The sequence below is a fragment of the Polistes dominula genome, unplaced genomic scaffold (assembly GCF_049000335.1).
Source record: "Polistes dominula isolate Pdom_NZ unplaced genomic scaffold, Pdom_raw_medaka contig_79, whole genome shotgun sequence".
Taxonomy (NCBI): Eukaryota; Metazoa; Arthropoda; class Insecta; order Hymenoptera; family Vespidae; genus Polistes; species Polistes dominula.
In genome coordinates this window covers 1,589,234-1,607,193 of record NW_028300916.1, presented here as the reverse complement: position 1 = coordinate 1,607,193, position 17,960 = coordinate 1,589,234, and the positions used below count along the sequence as shown (strand labels likewise).

At 27.7% G+C, this 17,960-nt stretch overlaps 1 protein-coding gene across 1 annotated transcript in view; it reads left to right on the top strand.

Moving 5' to 3' along the window:
* Rgl (Ral guanine nucleotide dissociation stimulator-like) overlaps positions 1-17,960 on the top strand; it is a 34,655-nt gene that overhangs the window by 13,688 nt on the left and 3,007 nt on the right. Inside the window, 6 exon segments of the mRNA XM_015335762.2 lie at positions 1,632-2,244; positions 13,568-13,672; positions 14,705-15,134; positions 16,805-17,254; positions 17,257-17,426; positions 17,589-17,903. Of these exon segments, the coding sequence (XP_015191248.2) occupies positions 2,080-2,244; positions 13,568-13,672; positions 14,705-15,134; positions 16,805-17,254; positions 17,257-17,426; positions 17,589-17,903 (1,635 nt within the window). The 5' untranslated portion in view covers positions 1,632-2,079.

Genomic DNA, 17,960 nt, shown 5'->3' with positions numbered 1-17,960 from the left:
AAAAATATCGATTTTTCCAATGTATTGACTCGTTTGAAAAGTTTTCCCCTGTCTATTTTTAAACTAACAATATTTAAATTTCAATACACTAGAATTAAATTGGAAAGGTTTCGACGTTTCTAACATAGACACAATGTTTTTTTTTTCTTTTTTTCTTTTTTTCCTGGGGGGTGAGAAGTAATTTTTTTATTTGTCGACGTGGTGTCTAAAAAAACAAAAAGAAACTTTTTAGAAAAGATAAATTAGACGAAACTTTTTATTCGATTTTTTTTTAATTTTATTTATAAAACTGTCATTTAACTGTTCGTACTTGTGTACCTTTTTTTATTGGTTACCTGTTACCTTACCTATTATCTTGTTTACCTTTGTGTATGTTTTTATTCATTTATATCAACAATATAATTTATTATCAAAGATTACCAATCTTATTCGTCAAAACTCGAAACGATGAAAACTATATAAATACCGTTGTAAAAGATAATCTTATCTAATATATCAAAATGTTTATGATTATAAAGATAAAATAGAATAATTTTATAGTAACAATCGAAGAAACGATCGCTTGTCAGATGACAAATTAATTAAAATAAGAGTCAATCCTCTGAAGGTATTCCAAAAAATATCCTACTTCGTCTATTGACAAATAGACAACAGAAAGTGATTCAGACAACTTTTTCGACTATATTAATTTATGTAGCTTAAAGAATGAAGCTGTCCGATTTGTGATGTGGTCTCCTGATATTATGAACTTAATGGGTAATAGGTAATAATCAATTTGTAAACTGAAGGCATAGTTCAAATTAATAATAGCACAGGTGAATATGAAATATACAGACTTGAGAGATGATGAAATTTTTGATGATGAAGGAAAGATCATCTTCGCGTTATCAGAAATTATGATAATTATGAACCGTTTAAAGATAAATCCAGAAGAAGAGAGGGACATTATGATTGATGATCAAATGAAGGATCTATTGTTTGGTAAACCAAATAGATTGGCGACTGTACATTTTGGTGAACCAAATAGATTGGCGACTGTACATTTTGGTAAACCAAATAGATTAGTGACTGTAAATTTTGATGACACGATATCAATTACCATATCGCAAGACAACAATAATTCAAAAGGAGAAGTACTTCTATCCAATGAAAAAGGTTAATAAGGAAATTATTATTAGGGGAGTGACAGATACACAGAAAAACCAAGACCAGAGCAGCAACAGTTAGGATCGTGGATGAGTTGGGTATATGGTGATATAAATGGTGAGAGTATTCTGATTAAGAATGAGGAGAAAACTGGAGTAGAGAGACTTGATGGACAGTGCGAAGAGAAAGTGATTGATCATTTTAATCTTGGTTTGGTAAACATGAACAATATAAGGTGCGAGTATTAAACGATGATGTCTATTTTGGATATCCAAAGAGTTGATTCAAGATACACACCACGTTTATGTTGGAATATATAATGAATTTTAAAGTGGAATGCTTGAATTGTTGTTGCATCACAAACGGGGACCCTGAGTAGTTAAATTAATTAAAATTAATTAATTTCTATATACATATACATATATACATATACATATTCTTAATAATATATCAATTAAAAATATAACTCGCATGATCATTTCTAGATCGTTCGGTGATGAAAGACAATCGGTCGAGAAGATCAAAATTACGAGAATGAAATGAATCGAATCCAATCACGTTTTGGGGATGATGATGATCATTTGAATCTTTTAATATATAACATCTCTTTTCCCTAACCTTCATCTTTCTCATTTGCTTTTTTTTCTTCACTCTGACAAACAACAAATTTGTTTCTTGAACAATAAACAAAAGAGAGAAAAAAAGAAAGAAAGTTAAGGGGCTAAGAGGGGGAAGGAAGTAAATTTCAAAAAGTAGAGAAAATGAAATGGGGAAAGAGGAAGAGGATGGGGGTTGTAAAATTTAACGCGAATTAAAAATTGAAGAAAGGTTAAGGGAATTGGTGGAGGAGGAAGGGGGAGGAAGGAAAGGGAGGGAGGTAGGAAGGGGAGGAGGAGGAGGAGGAAGAAAGTTCGAGAAATATTTTGGACGTGGATGCTGTGGCCCGTGTTGGGGGATGATGGGCTAAGCCCAACGTCGCCCCCGCCGGCGTCGACAAGTGTTAAGGGCGTCAACAAACTGGCACCCTTTCTACTTTGTGCACCCTGCAAGCCGAGCCAAAAGAAGAATCAAAGTTCAACGCAGTGGTACGTGCAGCAGGTAAACAAAGTCAACACGCCTATTATTGGTCTTCTTATTGGTCGTATTGTTTTATTTATATTTTTATTTCTTGTCACGTTGTTCATTGAATATATTATATTATATTTTTGTAGAATAATTCATTTATTGTTTTTATTCGTGAACGCACATTTCACAATTATTTTAGTATTTTATTTAAAGTAAGCAACGATGAGTTTTAAACAAAGTCAACACGCACGAAAAACACACACCCCCTATTATTGGTCTTCTTATTGGTCGTATTTTTGCATTTATATTTTTATTCCTTGTCACGTTGTTCATTGAATATATTATATTATATTTTTGTAGAATAATTCATTTGTTGTTTTTATTCGTGAACGCACATTTCACAAATATTTTAGTATTTTTTTTAAAGTAAGCAACGATGAGTTTTAAACAAAGTCAACACGCACGAAAAACACACACCCCCTATTATTGGTCTTCTTATTGGTCGTATTTTTTAATTTATATTTTTATTCCTTGTCACGTTGTTCATTGAATATATTATATTATATTTTTGTAGAATAATTCATTTGTTGTTTTTATTCGTGAACGCACATTTCACAAATATTTTTGTATTTTATTTAAAGTAAGCAACGATGAGTTTTAAACAAAGTCAACACGCACGAAAAACACACACCCCCTATTATTGGTCTTCTTATTGGTCGTATTTTTTAATTTATATTTTTATTCCTTGTCACGTTGTTCATTGAATATATTATATTATATTTTTGTAGAATAATTCATTTGTTGTTTTTATTCGTGAACGCACATTTCACAAATATTTTTGTATTTTATTTAAAGTAAGCAACGTTGTACTTTCAACGAGTTTTAAAAAGTTTCAAGCACACGTATTATTTGTTGCATTATAATTGAAATAATAATTGAAATAAATGTAGTAAATGTAATTTCACGTTGATGTGAGTTTACACACGCAACTTAAGTTTATAATCTTAAAGTGCTCATGACATTTAATTTCCTGACACGTGACTCATCATTATTATCATCATCATCATCATCATCGTCATCCTGAGCCCTTAAGGCTTTTAGCAACAAACTTTTAAATTTAATTGTCTATTCGCTACTTACATTAGTAATATACTTAAATTAACGTGATGGCCAACAACGACAGCTAACTACGGAACCGTGTAATTATGCGTTACCTGACCGGAAACCTGAACTTTAGATTTTTCTGTTAGAATTACAAACCCGGGAGGTGAGAAAATTCTTTTGTTCATTTTACAAAATACGAAATATATTATTGTATTTCAAACTATATAATTATTAGTATGAATATACGTATTAATTATTTATGAATATATCTACATGTCGTCAATTTCAAATTCATCATCGGTTGTTAAATAATTGAATTTTGTAAAATGAACATAATACATAATGCACGTTATGTATTTAAATGATACAATGTAAATTATAATATATAGAATTAAAACCTTTCGAAACCCCAAAACCATACAAATTTATTACTCCAATTGTTTATAATGCGTTATGTATTTAAAACATATACAGGGTGATTCACCAATTCTTGCCACCTAAATAATTCCGAAAGTATGATAGTTGCAAAAAAGTAGATGAGGACAAAAGGTAAATGAATTTAATAAAAAATTTAATAAATAAAACATATACAGGGTGATTCACCAACTCTTGCCACCTAAATAATTCCGAAAGTATGATAGTTGCAAAAAAGTAAAATTAAAAATGCAAAACTTAGGACTACAATATGACATTAATATTTTTTTCCTAAGTTCAGTCACATTTTTCAGATTTATTGGTTAACTTTGTTTTTTTTTTAAATACACCAATCAAAATACCTTTATCATTTTATTTTGTTCCATAATAAATCATGAAATAAATTCAAATGTTCTATTATAATAAATAAATAAATTATAAATTATTTCATTTTTCTATTTAATCCAAAAATACAAATATACAATTCCAAAATATTTCTGTTCAATTCTTTTCTTCAAAATATAATAAGTTTTTATAAATGTGATATTTTTAACACAAAAACGTTTTGTTTCCAATGTTACAATCAAAATTTTTCTATCCCTACCACATACTTTTATATTTTTGCATTTTTTCGAATTATCAAATAGAACATTGAATAGAAATTCTCGACCACGTTCTATTATTTGTTTATAATACAAAACAAGCGTAAAGATTTGTGCGTTTTCTCACGCACCGTTGCATTCCACGTGACTGAGATCACTGTAATATATTAAACTTGATTTGAGAACGATTTGTGAAACACTTGTGAAGTGTTAAGAAGAATAGAAGAATTTGTTTGACGATGTTATTTGATTACTTTAGTTGATTTTAATAGATATTATCATTTATTCTTAACTATATGTTATATTACAATACGTATATGTATAATATATACAGAGTGATTCACCAACTCTTGTCACCTAAGTATGATAGTTTTAATTAATTATTTTTTTTTTTTACTAACACTTTCGTAAAAAATAAAACGGTACTTACGTATTAACGCCACCGCAGCAAAAATTCCGCTAATGCGCCAATAAAGAGCAATCTTGTTGTTCGCACACAACAACCTTGTTGTTTGCATACAGCAACCGTCAGGGTTGCGTCAGGGTTTCGTCAGGTTTATGGCGACAGCATCAGGTGAAAGAAAATAGAGACTGTTTTGAATCTATGTTAAATTTTATATCGGTCCATTTTCCACCGAAATCCGATTAACTACTTTTTAGAAATAAAATTTTTTGAATTTTGAAAGTGTTTTGATTTTAAATAAAGTGTTTTATTCTATGATTTGTCGCAACAAATTACGGTGTTCGCATTAGAGGAATTTTGTTACGGTGACGTTAATACGTAAGTATCAATAAAACAATCATTGTGAATTTTATATAAAATTTCTATACTTTGTAAATTATTATCATTTATTATTAAAGTTTCTTATGAATGATATAGTTCAATATCTCCGAAATTATGATAGTTGCAAAAAAAGTGGATAAAGGACAAAAGTTGCATGCACAATTTAGGATTACAATTTGACATTAAAATTTTTTTTCTAGGTTCAGTCACATTTTCCAGATTTATTGGTCAACTTTGTTTTTTTTTAAATACACCAATCAAAATTTAATGTATTCACAAAAATTAAATTTACTTTATGAATTATACGATTATTAAATTAATTTCATTTGTCATACAATTATTTTGTATTTTTGTATTAGATATTATCATTTATTCTTAAATATATGTTATGTTACAATATGTTATATGTATATGTATAATATATACAGGGTGATTCACCAACTCTTGCCACCTAAATAACTCCGAAAGTATGATAGTTGGAAAATGTGGATAAAGGACAAAAGTTGCATGCACAATTTAGGATTACAATTTGACATTAAAATTTTTTTTCTAGGTTCAGTCACATTTTCCAGATTTATTGGTCAACTTTGTTTTATTAAATACACCAATCAAAATTTGATTTATTCACAAAAATTGAATTTACTTTATGAATTATACGATTATGAAATTAATTTCATTTGTCATACAATTATTTTGTATTTTTGTATTAGATATTATCATTTATTCTTAAATATATGTTATGTTACAATATGTTATATGTATATGTATAATATATACAGGGTGATTCACCAACTCTTGCCACCTAAATAACTCCGAAAGTATGATAGTTGGAAAAAAGTGGATAAAGGACAAAAGTTGCATGTACAATTTAGGATTACAATTTGACATTAAAATTTTTTTTCTAGGTTCAGTCACATTTTCCAGATTTATTGGTCAACTTTGTTTTATTAAATACACCAATCAAAATTTAATGTATTCACAAAAATTGAATTGACTTTATGAATTATACGATTATGAAATTAATTTCATTTGTCATACAATTATTTTGTATTTTTGTATTAGATATTATCATTTATTCTTAAATATATGTTATGTTACAATATGTTACATGTATATGTATAATATATACAGGGTGATTCACCAACTCTTGCCACCTAAATAACTCCGAAAGTATGATAGTTGGAAAATGTGGATAAAGGACAAAAGTTGCATGCAAAACTTAGGACTACAATATGACATTAAAATTTTTTTTCTAAGTTCAGTCACATTTTCCAGATTTATTGGTCAACTTTGTTTTATTAAATACACCAATCAAAATTTGATTTATTCACAAAAATTGAATTGACTTTATGAATTATACGATTATTAAATTAATTTCATTTGTCATACAATTATTTTGTATTTTTGTATTTTTTTCATTAGACAAATTTAATTTTATTTTTATACGTATCATGTATAAGTATAACATTGTATATTTTAATATAGACTAAATGAATCTTTTCCGTCTTTAGAATTAGCAATGTTCTGTTTTATCATTCGCTCTTTGAACTTCCGTTCAGTTTCATTGCCCACGCGACTACTTTGTCACGAGAAATGTTTCTTCTCTCTGTCTCTGTCTCTCTCTCTCTCTCTCTCTGTCTTTCTCTTTCATAGTAATCTTCTTCTTAGCAGTACACATGTTGTGTTACTTTTATATCCATAAATACATACACGCACACATGCACATATGCATACCGAGTGTTTTAATTTTGAAAATGAATAAGTGAAAATCACATTTTTTATTGGGTGCATACAAATTGTTCTAGTAATCAATTTTTTTTATGGTCTTAGGGTTTGAAAGGTTTTAATTCCATATATATCATAATTTACATAATTTACATATTTTGATAAAATACTATATTACATTGAAAAGTACATTTTTTTTATTCGTAATATTAAAATTTGGAAAAAATGTTTATTAATAGTTTGGAACGTTATTAAGTTTTTTTTTGATTGGTTGTATGTTAACTTTTCGAGTAATAAATTTTGATGGTTTTGGGTTTCGAAAGGTTTTAACTCTAAATATCACAATTTACATAATTTACATATTTTGATAAAAAATATTATATTACATTGAAAAGTACATTTTTCTATTCGTAATATTAAAATTTTTTCAAAATTGTTATTAATGGTTTAACATTATTAAGTTTTTTTTGATTGGTTGTATGTTAACTTTTCGAGTAATAAATTTTTATGGTTTTGGGTTTCGAAAGGTTTTAATTCTATATATCACAATTTACATAATTTACATATTTTTATAAAAAATACTATATTACATTGAAAAGTACATTTTTCTATTCGTAATATTAATAGTTAGAAACATTATTACATTTCTTTCTTTTTTTATTATTGAACTATATCATTCAAGAGAAACTTTAATAATAAATGATAATAATTTAGAAAGTATAGAAATTTTATATAAAATTCACAATGATTGTTTCATTTTTTACGAAAGTGTTTGTAAAAAAAAAAAAAAAAAAAAATGATTAATTAAAAGTGTTAATCTAAGTTTGTTTCTTTGAAAACACACATGGTGTCGTTAAATAATTAATAATAAATGATTAATGATATAATATAACATAGAAAAGAAAAATTATAGTTTAAGATCTAGTTGTGAATTTTATCGTATTGTTCGTGTAATCGTTTCGTAGAAAGTACAAAAATGATAGTATCGAACAAATCGATCGGTTCCGGAAACATTCTTGGAATCTTGTATTAGAAATATCGATTGTGTGTGAGAGAGAGAGAGAGAGAGAAAGAGAGAGTTACAACAAGGAAGAGAAAGTTTTCTACCCTTCTTAGGTTTATTCTATTCGTCTATACATTTCCCATAAATTTATGGAATATTATAAATTTGTCTTTCGAAATAATTCGCGTGCATTTGCAAATTCATGTTTGCAATATTGTTTGCAACACTTAGATGTTTCAAATAATCTCATTGTCATACTTAACATTAATTGTAGAAATAATTCTTTTTCATAATTTTATATTTTGTTTTGTTTACATTAATCTATATATATACATAAAAATGTAAATTTCGTTTGTTCCTAACCTCTAATCTTCAAAAATAACTTTACCAATTGTCTTGAAATTTTGACACAATGTTGCACTTGCATACAACTAGGTTTTGATTACATTCATTTATTTAGAAAATAATTAATTAATTTAATAATAATAAAAAAAGGATACAGATTCATCCAGCAGTGCCATCTGTTGACTATAGATTTCGATGAATGCGCGAAACATTTCAATATAACCTAACTTTTTTTTTAATATAGAAAAAGAAGATAGAAAAATGGTGGAATGCAAAGTTGTACACTTATTAGTTTCTTTTTTTGTTTACAGCGTTTATGAAGGATAGAGGTTAGGAGTAACTTCTCTGTTTATGGAAAGTGTCCGTTGAAATACATTCAATTAGGGTGGCGCCACAGTAGCTTGAGGGTAAATTTTAAAGTAAGCGCCAAATATTATTAGAGTAGGATTGAGGAATATACAAGGAACACACAAATTTCACAACACAACATATTACCCATAACTGTTTTGTTATTCACATACTTTTTCATAAAATTAAATGATAAAAAATTAATAAACGTATTATTCACAGTTCACGAAATAAAATCACTCTAGCTACATGTTTTTTCATAATAATTCTTTAAGGTTATATTTACTACATTATTACATAACTCGGCATACTTCGTTTACAATTTGTTTACAATTGCTACATTCATACTAAACCTCTACGTTCACCAGCGCCATTCTGGAAGATTTTTGAACTATTATTTTTAGAAAACGCTGGACACTTTTTCACATTTTCTCTCGTAAGAGATGTTACTCCTTACCCTCCATAAGAAAAATGGTGAAATGTAAAGTTGTACACCTATTAGTTTCTTTTTTTGTTTTGTTTATAACATTTAAAACGTACCTCTCTCTCAATATGACTGTAAAAAATAGATCAAGATTAAACATCGTATTATTAGTTTATACGTTTTTAATCCTTGTAGTTGAAACTATTACGTGTGGATTGATGCTTTTTATAGCGATCTATATTTTCATCGACTAAACAAACGTACGTAGAAATGCAACAGTCACTGATAAATTATTCTCAAGATGTACTACGTAATAACATTTTAACACGTGACTTTTTTTTCTTTTTTTTAATTCAATCATTAAAAATTTGTAAACATTTTTGTCGGTGCACAATATGCGTGTTCGTTGTTTTGATCTTCTATTTGAAAATGAGAACAACATAAATATGACACAAACAAAATATAATATTTCATTTATTACCTGTGTATAATTAAAATCGAATACATCCTTGTGAGTTCGGTGTTTCAAATAAAAATAAAAATAAAAATAAAAATAAAAATAAAATGAAACTTCGTTGTTTATTTCATGAAAAAAAAGAAAACACTGTGGGAACGTGCTCGTAAACAAAAATGTTTATAAAAAGTTATAAGTACATGGAATTGCATTTTTTTTTTTAATTAAACGAGTAAATAAATGTTAAATGTAGATAATGCAAAAATTATAAATGCAAATAGAATTTCGATATATTAACCCTTAAAGCTTCGTAGGCTTCGTGCCGTAGCCAAATATTTTTAAGATTTATGCTTAAGATGCTACAATATCTTCAATTGATAATTGTTATCAGTAGTTAAAATGTGCTAATGCATTATTTAACTGTTTGGAATGGCACGATGGGATTAAAAGTGTCCCACCTTTTTGATACACCATAATGCACGGTGGGACAATTTTTTAGTCCCACCTCGAAATATTATTGCAATAGCTACATATGCTCATAAGTTTACATTTCGTCTTATTTACGCAAAACAATTAGTTATTAACTCTTTTTTTATGTTTTTACATTATTACATTATATAATACCTTTATTAACTCTTTGACTGCTAAAGGCGTATATATACGCTCTCACAAATCCATCAATATACACGAAAGGCGTAAATATACGTCATCTGTATTTTTTTTACTATAACACCTTTATTGCTGTTTTACCGAATTATTTAACATGAAATTTATTGTATTATTTAACATAGCAACTAAATATTGGCAATTATTTCAATGTCGTTTGGTCAATTGCTTTTATATTTGAAATTCGTTTATTTTTAATTGTATTTATCTTTATTCGTTCACATTATCGTTTTATTATTTTTATAATTAGGTTAAAATTATTCAAATATCCTGGTAAAGTTATTATACTTTGTGTTACTTTATAATTTTTGTATTTTATCTTTGATATTTAAATTATCGATTATTATTGAAGGAATGCACAAAATAAAGAAAATAAATTAAAATAGGTTAAAAAATTACGTAAAAAATTTTTTTTTATATATGAGAGTTTATTTGCAATCTATTACAAAGTAACAATAAGCAAATTTGTTAGTAAAAATAGAATAGTACAAGAATAACATGCAGGTATTTCGCTCAATAGCTAATACCTTCTTAATATTAATATCACATGTATGATGTATATCTTAATGTAACAAAAATATAATATTATATATTTAACCTTAACTCAGACTACTTGAAGTATACTTAAAATCTAGTTATATTGTCTATCGGTTTGAATCTTTTTAAGCGGCGTAAATCGTGAACTTCGTTAAGCAGTTCATTAGCTAAGGTATTAGGGTGGAATTGGAGTTTTTCAGAAAAATTTAAAAAAATTCATATTTTTATTTTATTTGCCATTATTATCTGTTTTGGTCAGAGTAGTCGAATGGAAAAAACAGTCGCAGCGACTGACATGCGAAAATCGGCGCCGTTCATATTAATGGATTGGTTCGTAAACGCGCCGCAGTCAAAGGGTTAATAAAAAATATACCAATTTAGTTTCTTTTAAAACGTAATCAAATTTCTATGCAACATAGGGCTGGCTATTTTATTATCTGAATATTCTATGGCGCAAAGAGTTTAAGAAAGGACAGAACAATAAAAAAAAAATAAAATTGAAAAAATTCGATAAGTAAGAAATATTGAAAAATAATACTTGGTTATTGTTAATTACAAACACTGGTACAAATATTTGCGAAGTGCTTAAGGATTAAATATAGATGATGCTAGAAAAATTGTTATTGAAGAAATTACAATTATTAATGCAAATATCATTTCAATATTATTATATTTCTTGTTTTGTGTACGTATACACTTACCTGAACGTGATATTATATAAGAAGTTCTTTAAGAAATAACTGAAAAAGTAAAGTTTTACGATACACGTAAAGAAAAAATGAGATAGAAGAAGAAGAAGAAGAAGAAGAAGAAGGTGGGGTGTGGGGGTGGAAGAATTGAAGGAAAGAAACATTTAATTGTTATCGTTCAGTACTGTGTGAGACTTTGACACGTAGAATCGGATTGTTCTTCGAACAATAGACTTTTGCTCGTAAAGTCAATCCTATCAGGGCTACTACTTTCAAGGACGAGGAGGTACGAAGACCTCGAGTCACGATCGGCTTTGGTTTATTACTCACTAAAGTGTTTTAAAAAAGAAAAAGAAGAACAAGAAGAAGTAGAGGATTTCGTTTATTTATTAACTTAAGAGTGTTCATTTTCAATCTTAAATAAATATCTTTCAATATTTTTATTATTATGAAATATTAAATGTCGTAATAAATAACGTGGATGGATTGAAAAGATTTTAATTTGACGTAGAAATTATTTTATTTCATTTTTTTGGGGAGGGTGTCTAATTTTTATTTTTATTTTTCAATGTAGTTTCAAAACTCTTCAAAATCCACCTTTCCTATTACAGTATTGTTATAATTATATAATAATTACATAGAAATGTTAAATACATAATAAGAATAAAAATTATTCTATATATATATATATATATATTTATGTAAGTTAATAGTTACGTTATTAGAGTTTACTTATTAACTTAAGTGTTCATTCAATCTTAAATAAATATTTTAACATAGTTTTATAATTATTAAATATTAAATGTCGTAATAAATAACGTGGATGGATTGAAAAGATTTTAATTTGACGTAGAAATTATTTTGTGAGAACACATTCAATCTTAAATAAATATTTTAACATAGTTTTATAATTATTAAATATTAAATGTCGTAAAATAAATAACGTGGGTGGATTGACAAATTTTTAATTAGATGTAGAAATAATTTTATTTCATTTTTTTGGGGAGGGTGTCTAATTTTTATTTTTATTTTTCAATGTAGTTTCAAAACTCTTCAAAATCCACCTTTCCTATTACGGTATTGTTATAATTATATAATAATTACATAGAAATGTTAAATACATAATAAGAATAAAAATTATTCTATATATATATATATATATTTATGTAAGTTAATAGTTACGTTATTAGAGTTATATAGACGTTTTTAATTAACCTAATTCATATTTATACCTCTATAATCATACTTTCATATTATAGCTATTATAATTTCCTTTTACTTGCACGTTATATATACATATGTTGTCCCATTGCATGCCGATAATTTATTATCCAATAATAACCTTTAAACAAACAAAACAAATAGAAATAAAATAAAGAAACCGAAATTATATTCGACGAATAAAAGTGATTTCAATTAGATCTCAATTCTTAGATAAAAAAAAAAATAAATAGAATAGAAAATTCGAAGACACCAAACACCACCATCTCCACCACTAATACAACCACAACCATTAGTACCCCACCATTGACATTATCATTTCGGTAACGTTGATACAATTGATGATACATCTCGTGTGATGGTTTGCGAAACGAGTATCGTTGTTCAACGATAAAATGTCTCATCCGGTTTAGTTTAGAAGAGTACATATAAAAGGATCAATGATGGGTACTCTAACCGTTCATCATCATCATCATCATCATCGTCTTCTTCGTGGTCATCGTTGTTGTCATCGTCATCGTCGTCATCGTTATCATCGTTGTTGTTCATTGTCAGTTGCCGTCTACATGCAACGAACGAACGAACGAACGAACGAAAAAAAAAATCAGAAAGAATACGCGAGGTCAAATCTGTCGAGTGAAAACTAACCCAGGGGGTTTCAATTATCCCAATAAATTCGCTGGGTACATGGTTGAACAATAACGCGTTCATTGATTAGCCTCCTCTCTACTATTATTATGAAAGAGTATGAGAGAGAAAGAGATAGACTAAAGGAGAATGCATGCATGTAATTTTCATAGTCCGTGAAATTAGGTACGTTAATTATCAACAGATGCAATTCTATTATTATTATTATTATTATGGTTATTATTATAGTACTCTCCCAAATACTCGTATTTTCACGAGTTTACTGCAACCAACTATTCCAACTTTACAAACCACCCTTCCCTTTACCCCCTACCCCCGTTTCTTTTAGCATTTTCGCTTCGTTTCCTAATCAAGTTGGCACCGTTCTCTATTTTTTCTTTTTTTTTTTACAGCCCACGTGGCGCTTATGGGGCGAGGAAAGGGGCGATGGCGTCATATATACTGTCTATTTGAAGAAAGTTCGTTATCACAGACCTACGAGAAGCCTTTCCGCATCGGTAAGTTTAATTCTTTTTCTTTTTTATTGTCACATTTTTCATTTTCTTTTAATTAAAACTACGTTCCAATTATTACGGATTTTTATTCAAAAAGTTTTTTTCCACCTTTTTTTTTTTTTTGAAGTTTTATAATATTTAATATATTGTACATATGTACATGTATTACACAAATTATACATAATATTAAACCATCAGGATTGACATCACTTTCGTAATTTTATTTTAAATGTTGATCAACTGTCGGATTTTTTTTTTTATCACACTTTCTCTTTTAATGTCACATGTCAATTTTTACTACGAGAAATATTCATTTTAAAAAGAAATATAATTTTAAGAACGAATTCTTTATTTGTAATCTTATACAGTAAATTAATTAAAATTTGTTAGAAAATTTTATATGTAATAGATGTTTAAAAATTGTATAATTATATTATAAAATTAAAATTATATATAATATAGTACAATATAATATTTATTATTTACTAAAATTATATAATATGATATAATAAATTTAATAAAATTATAATTATATAATAAAAATTTATAAATTATATATAATATATTATATAATTATATAAAATTAAAATTATATAATATAATATAATAAATATAATAAAAATTATAATTATATAATATAATAAAAATAATAAAAATTATAATTATATAATATTATATAAATAAAATTATATAATATAATATAATATAATAAATTTAATAAAATTATAAATAATTATATAATAAAAAATTTATAAATTATATATAATATATTATATAATTATATAAAATTAAAATTATATAATATAATATAGTAAATTTAATAAAAATTATAATTATATAATATTATATAAATAAAATTATATAATAAATAAATAAATATATATTATATAATTATATTATATAAAATTAAAATTATATAGTCATATAAATATTATAAATTAGATTGTAAATTATATATATAATTTATTACAATACAATATTATATAAATAAAATATATAAATAGAAAAGATTGATAGAATGAATTTATTTCTTAGGATTCGGACGACGAGATTTCACATTTAGAATGGGAGACCGTAAGAGTGAGATTTTTAAAAGCTGGCACCGTTCAACGTCTTGTGGAGAGTTTAGCCAACGACGATGGGGAACTCGAGTCGACCTACATCAACGTCTTCCTTGCAACATATCGTGCTTTTACAACACCGCGAGAAGTCCTCGAACTGCTTCTCGCCAGGTACGATGCTCTCGACGAAAGTACAGGTGCCCTCACCGGTGAACAACATCGAAAAACCCTCATTCAGGCGCTTCACGTTTGGCTCGACGCCTATCCAGGTGATTGGAAGACACCACCGAATCATCCCTTACTAGCTAGGCTTCTCGATTTTGCACATAGACGTTTACCTGGCTCGGAACTCGAGCTCAAGGCTAGGCATCGTTTGCATAGATTCCAACGTGAGGATAAAGTTGGTAAGATATTATTATTATACACATTTTATTTTAATATATTATTTAACACGTTACGTGCCAAGCCCTTTTTACCTGACTTGTCATTCAGGCCATTTCATTTTATAGTTCATTATATTTCATCATTTTTTCTTATTATCTTGTGCAATTTGCAATATGTAACGTGTAAACTGTTTATTTTTTTTTCCAGACACTCATTCAATTGTAGCTAAAACATTCATTTGATATTCGTTCAATAGTTATACAACATGTAAATTAGTAGTTCATTTGAATGAATTTTTGTTTTCATTAATTTTATGAATAATCGTTAAATGGTTCGATAGAACAACTCGTTCGTTTATAGTCTCAAACACCTTTTTCTTTTTTATTCTTTTCTAGTGCTAATAATCATTAACGTGGAAAAATGATATCATCGAGCAAACGTCATTAATAAAATAAATCATATAAATGAAATTTACGTTGAATAATATTAACAATTAATTTCACTTATAAATCATATTTTAATTCACTGTCAAATCACATTTACTTTTGTATCCGACTGTATATCATCTTCTCGTGTGATCTAATTTTCTCTCTCTTTCTTTGTTTGATTTTAAAAATACATTTTAAACTAATGTTTGTAAAAGTTATGACTAGGCAAATAATATAGATAAACAAAGAAAGATTTGATTCATACGATCCTATTAAAGCGAAATTCCTTTAAACTGAACAGGTGTGTAACACCACTGATGTGAGTGAGGCTTATTGTTAGTCCAAGAAAGCTGCTTCTTTATCCAGTCACAAGTAAAATGATTCAGTTGAGTTAGTCTTTTTTATGGTACACACAAACGAATGAAACAGCTATCCTCAGCATATTTATCGATATTTCTCAACGAACCGATCGTGATAAGAAACATGAGCAAACATCCGCTAGCAAACACACATATCGTATAACACATCATCCCACACATTCACCACAGAACAAATTCATTTCTAAATATTCAATCATAAAACGGAAATTACGAATAACCACAAACACGAATCGAATCTGATCGATCAATTGATTGATCCAATAATAATAATAATAATATTCTATTAATAATTTCATTTTAACATAAATCCCACGAAATAGAATATAATAGTTTCCATTAGTTCCTAATTCATTTGTTATCTCTACTCTGATCGAATTTTAAATCAAAAATTATTATTCTAATTCTATATATATATATATATATATATGATGGATTATAATTAACGCATTTTCGATGTGTCATACTAACTATGGTCGGAAATAACGTAATACAACGTTAATGACGTTTAGTCGATGATATCATCTTTCTATATTTCCACGTTAATGATTATTAGCACTGCAAAAAAAAAAGGATAAAAAAAAGAAAAAAGGTGTTTGAGACTATAAACGAACGAGTTCTTATGTTTTATAATATATTTATATTAAATTGGTTAAATAATATAATAATTAATATTTATACATTTACCTTAATAAATTTTAGTTCAATGTAGTTATATGTTTTATATAATTAATTTTTATATATTTATATTTTATATATTTAAATTAAATTAGATAAATTTATTTAATTTGCAATTATAAATAAATATTAATTTGAATGTGTATTATATATTACGTATCATAATACGTAAATATACTAATTGAATATTTTGTTATTAATTTTCAGATTGCGTTGTGTACGACAATGATCATCGAGTTCATGGAAGTTCAAATTCGAACGGTGATCAAGGGATTGTCAATTATACGTTCCCCGAAGTTCCACAACGACATTTTGCCGAACAATTGACACGTATGGATGCTGAAGTTTTTAAAAAACTCGTAGCACATCAATGTTTAGGTGCAGTTTGGTCGAGAAGAGATCGTTCGAGGAATCACGAGGCAGCTACGGTTTTGGCAACGGTCAATCAATTCAACGCAGTATCGTTAAGAGTTATATCAACAATTTTGACAGAACCAACGATGAAATCCCAAGATCGTGCTAGAATTCTCGAAACGTGGATCGATATAGCACAGGAATTGAGAGTCCTCAAGAATTTCAGTAGCCTGAAGGCAATTGTTTCCGGTCTACAAAGTAATCCGGTTTACAGGCTGGAAAAATCTTGGCAATGTATGCCAAGAGAAAACACGAACTTTTCCGTGAACTCGAAAGAATATTTTCTGAGGAAAATAACGCATGGACCCAACGCGAATTGTTAATTAAAGAAGGTACTGCCAAATTTGCTGATACGGCTGGTAGAAGTGACAGACATCTTCAGAAATTATTTCAAAAGCAAAATACTCACGCCGGAGTAAGTTTCAATCAATCGTTAAAATAGCGATTATTATAATATGTAAATATTATCAATTATAACCCACCCATCTTTCTGATGGGTTGGTTTGTTGATTGGTTAGAATATTTTTATAAGAAAATCAAAATATCTTGTAAAGATTTTGTTGAAAACTAATTTCAGAACATCAGTTACGGCACGATACCGTACTTGGGCACGTTCCTTACGGATCTCACGATGATCGACACTGCTATCCCGGATACGATAGCTGACGGTCTGATCAATTTCGATAAGAGACGAAAGGAGTTTGAGGTACTCGCAAGAATAAGACTGCTTCAAGGTGCTGCGAACGCTTACAACTTTAGCAGGGATCAATCGTTCGATCGTTGGTTCCATTCCGTGGTGGTTTTGGATGATCGTGAGGCGTATAAATTGAGCTGTCAAATAGAACCACCACCACCCGGTAACACTTTAAATAGCCGGGGCAAAAAGAAACAGGTTAGGCAAATCATTAAAACTCTATTTCATTGATTCTCATTTGTAGTCTTAGCCTTA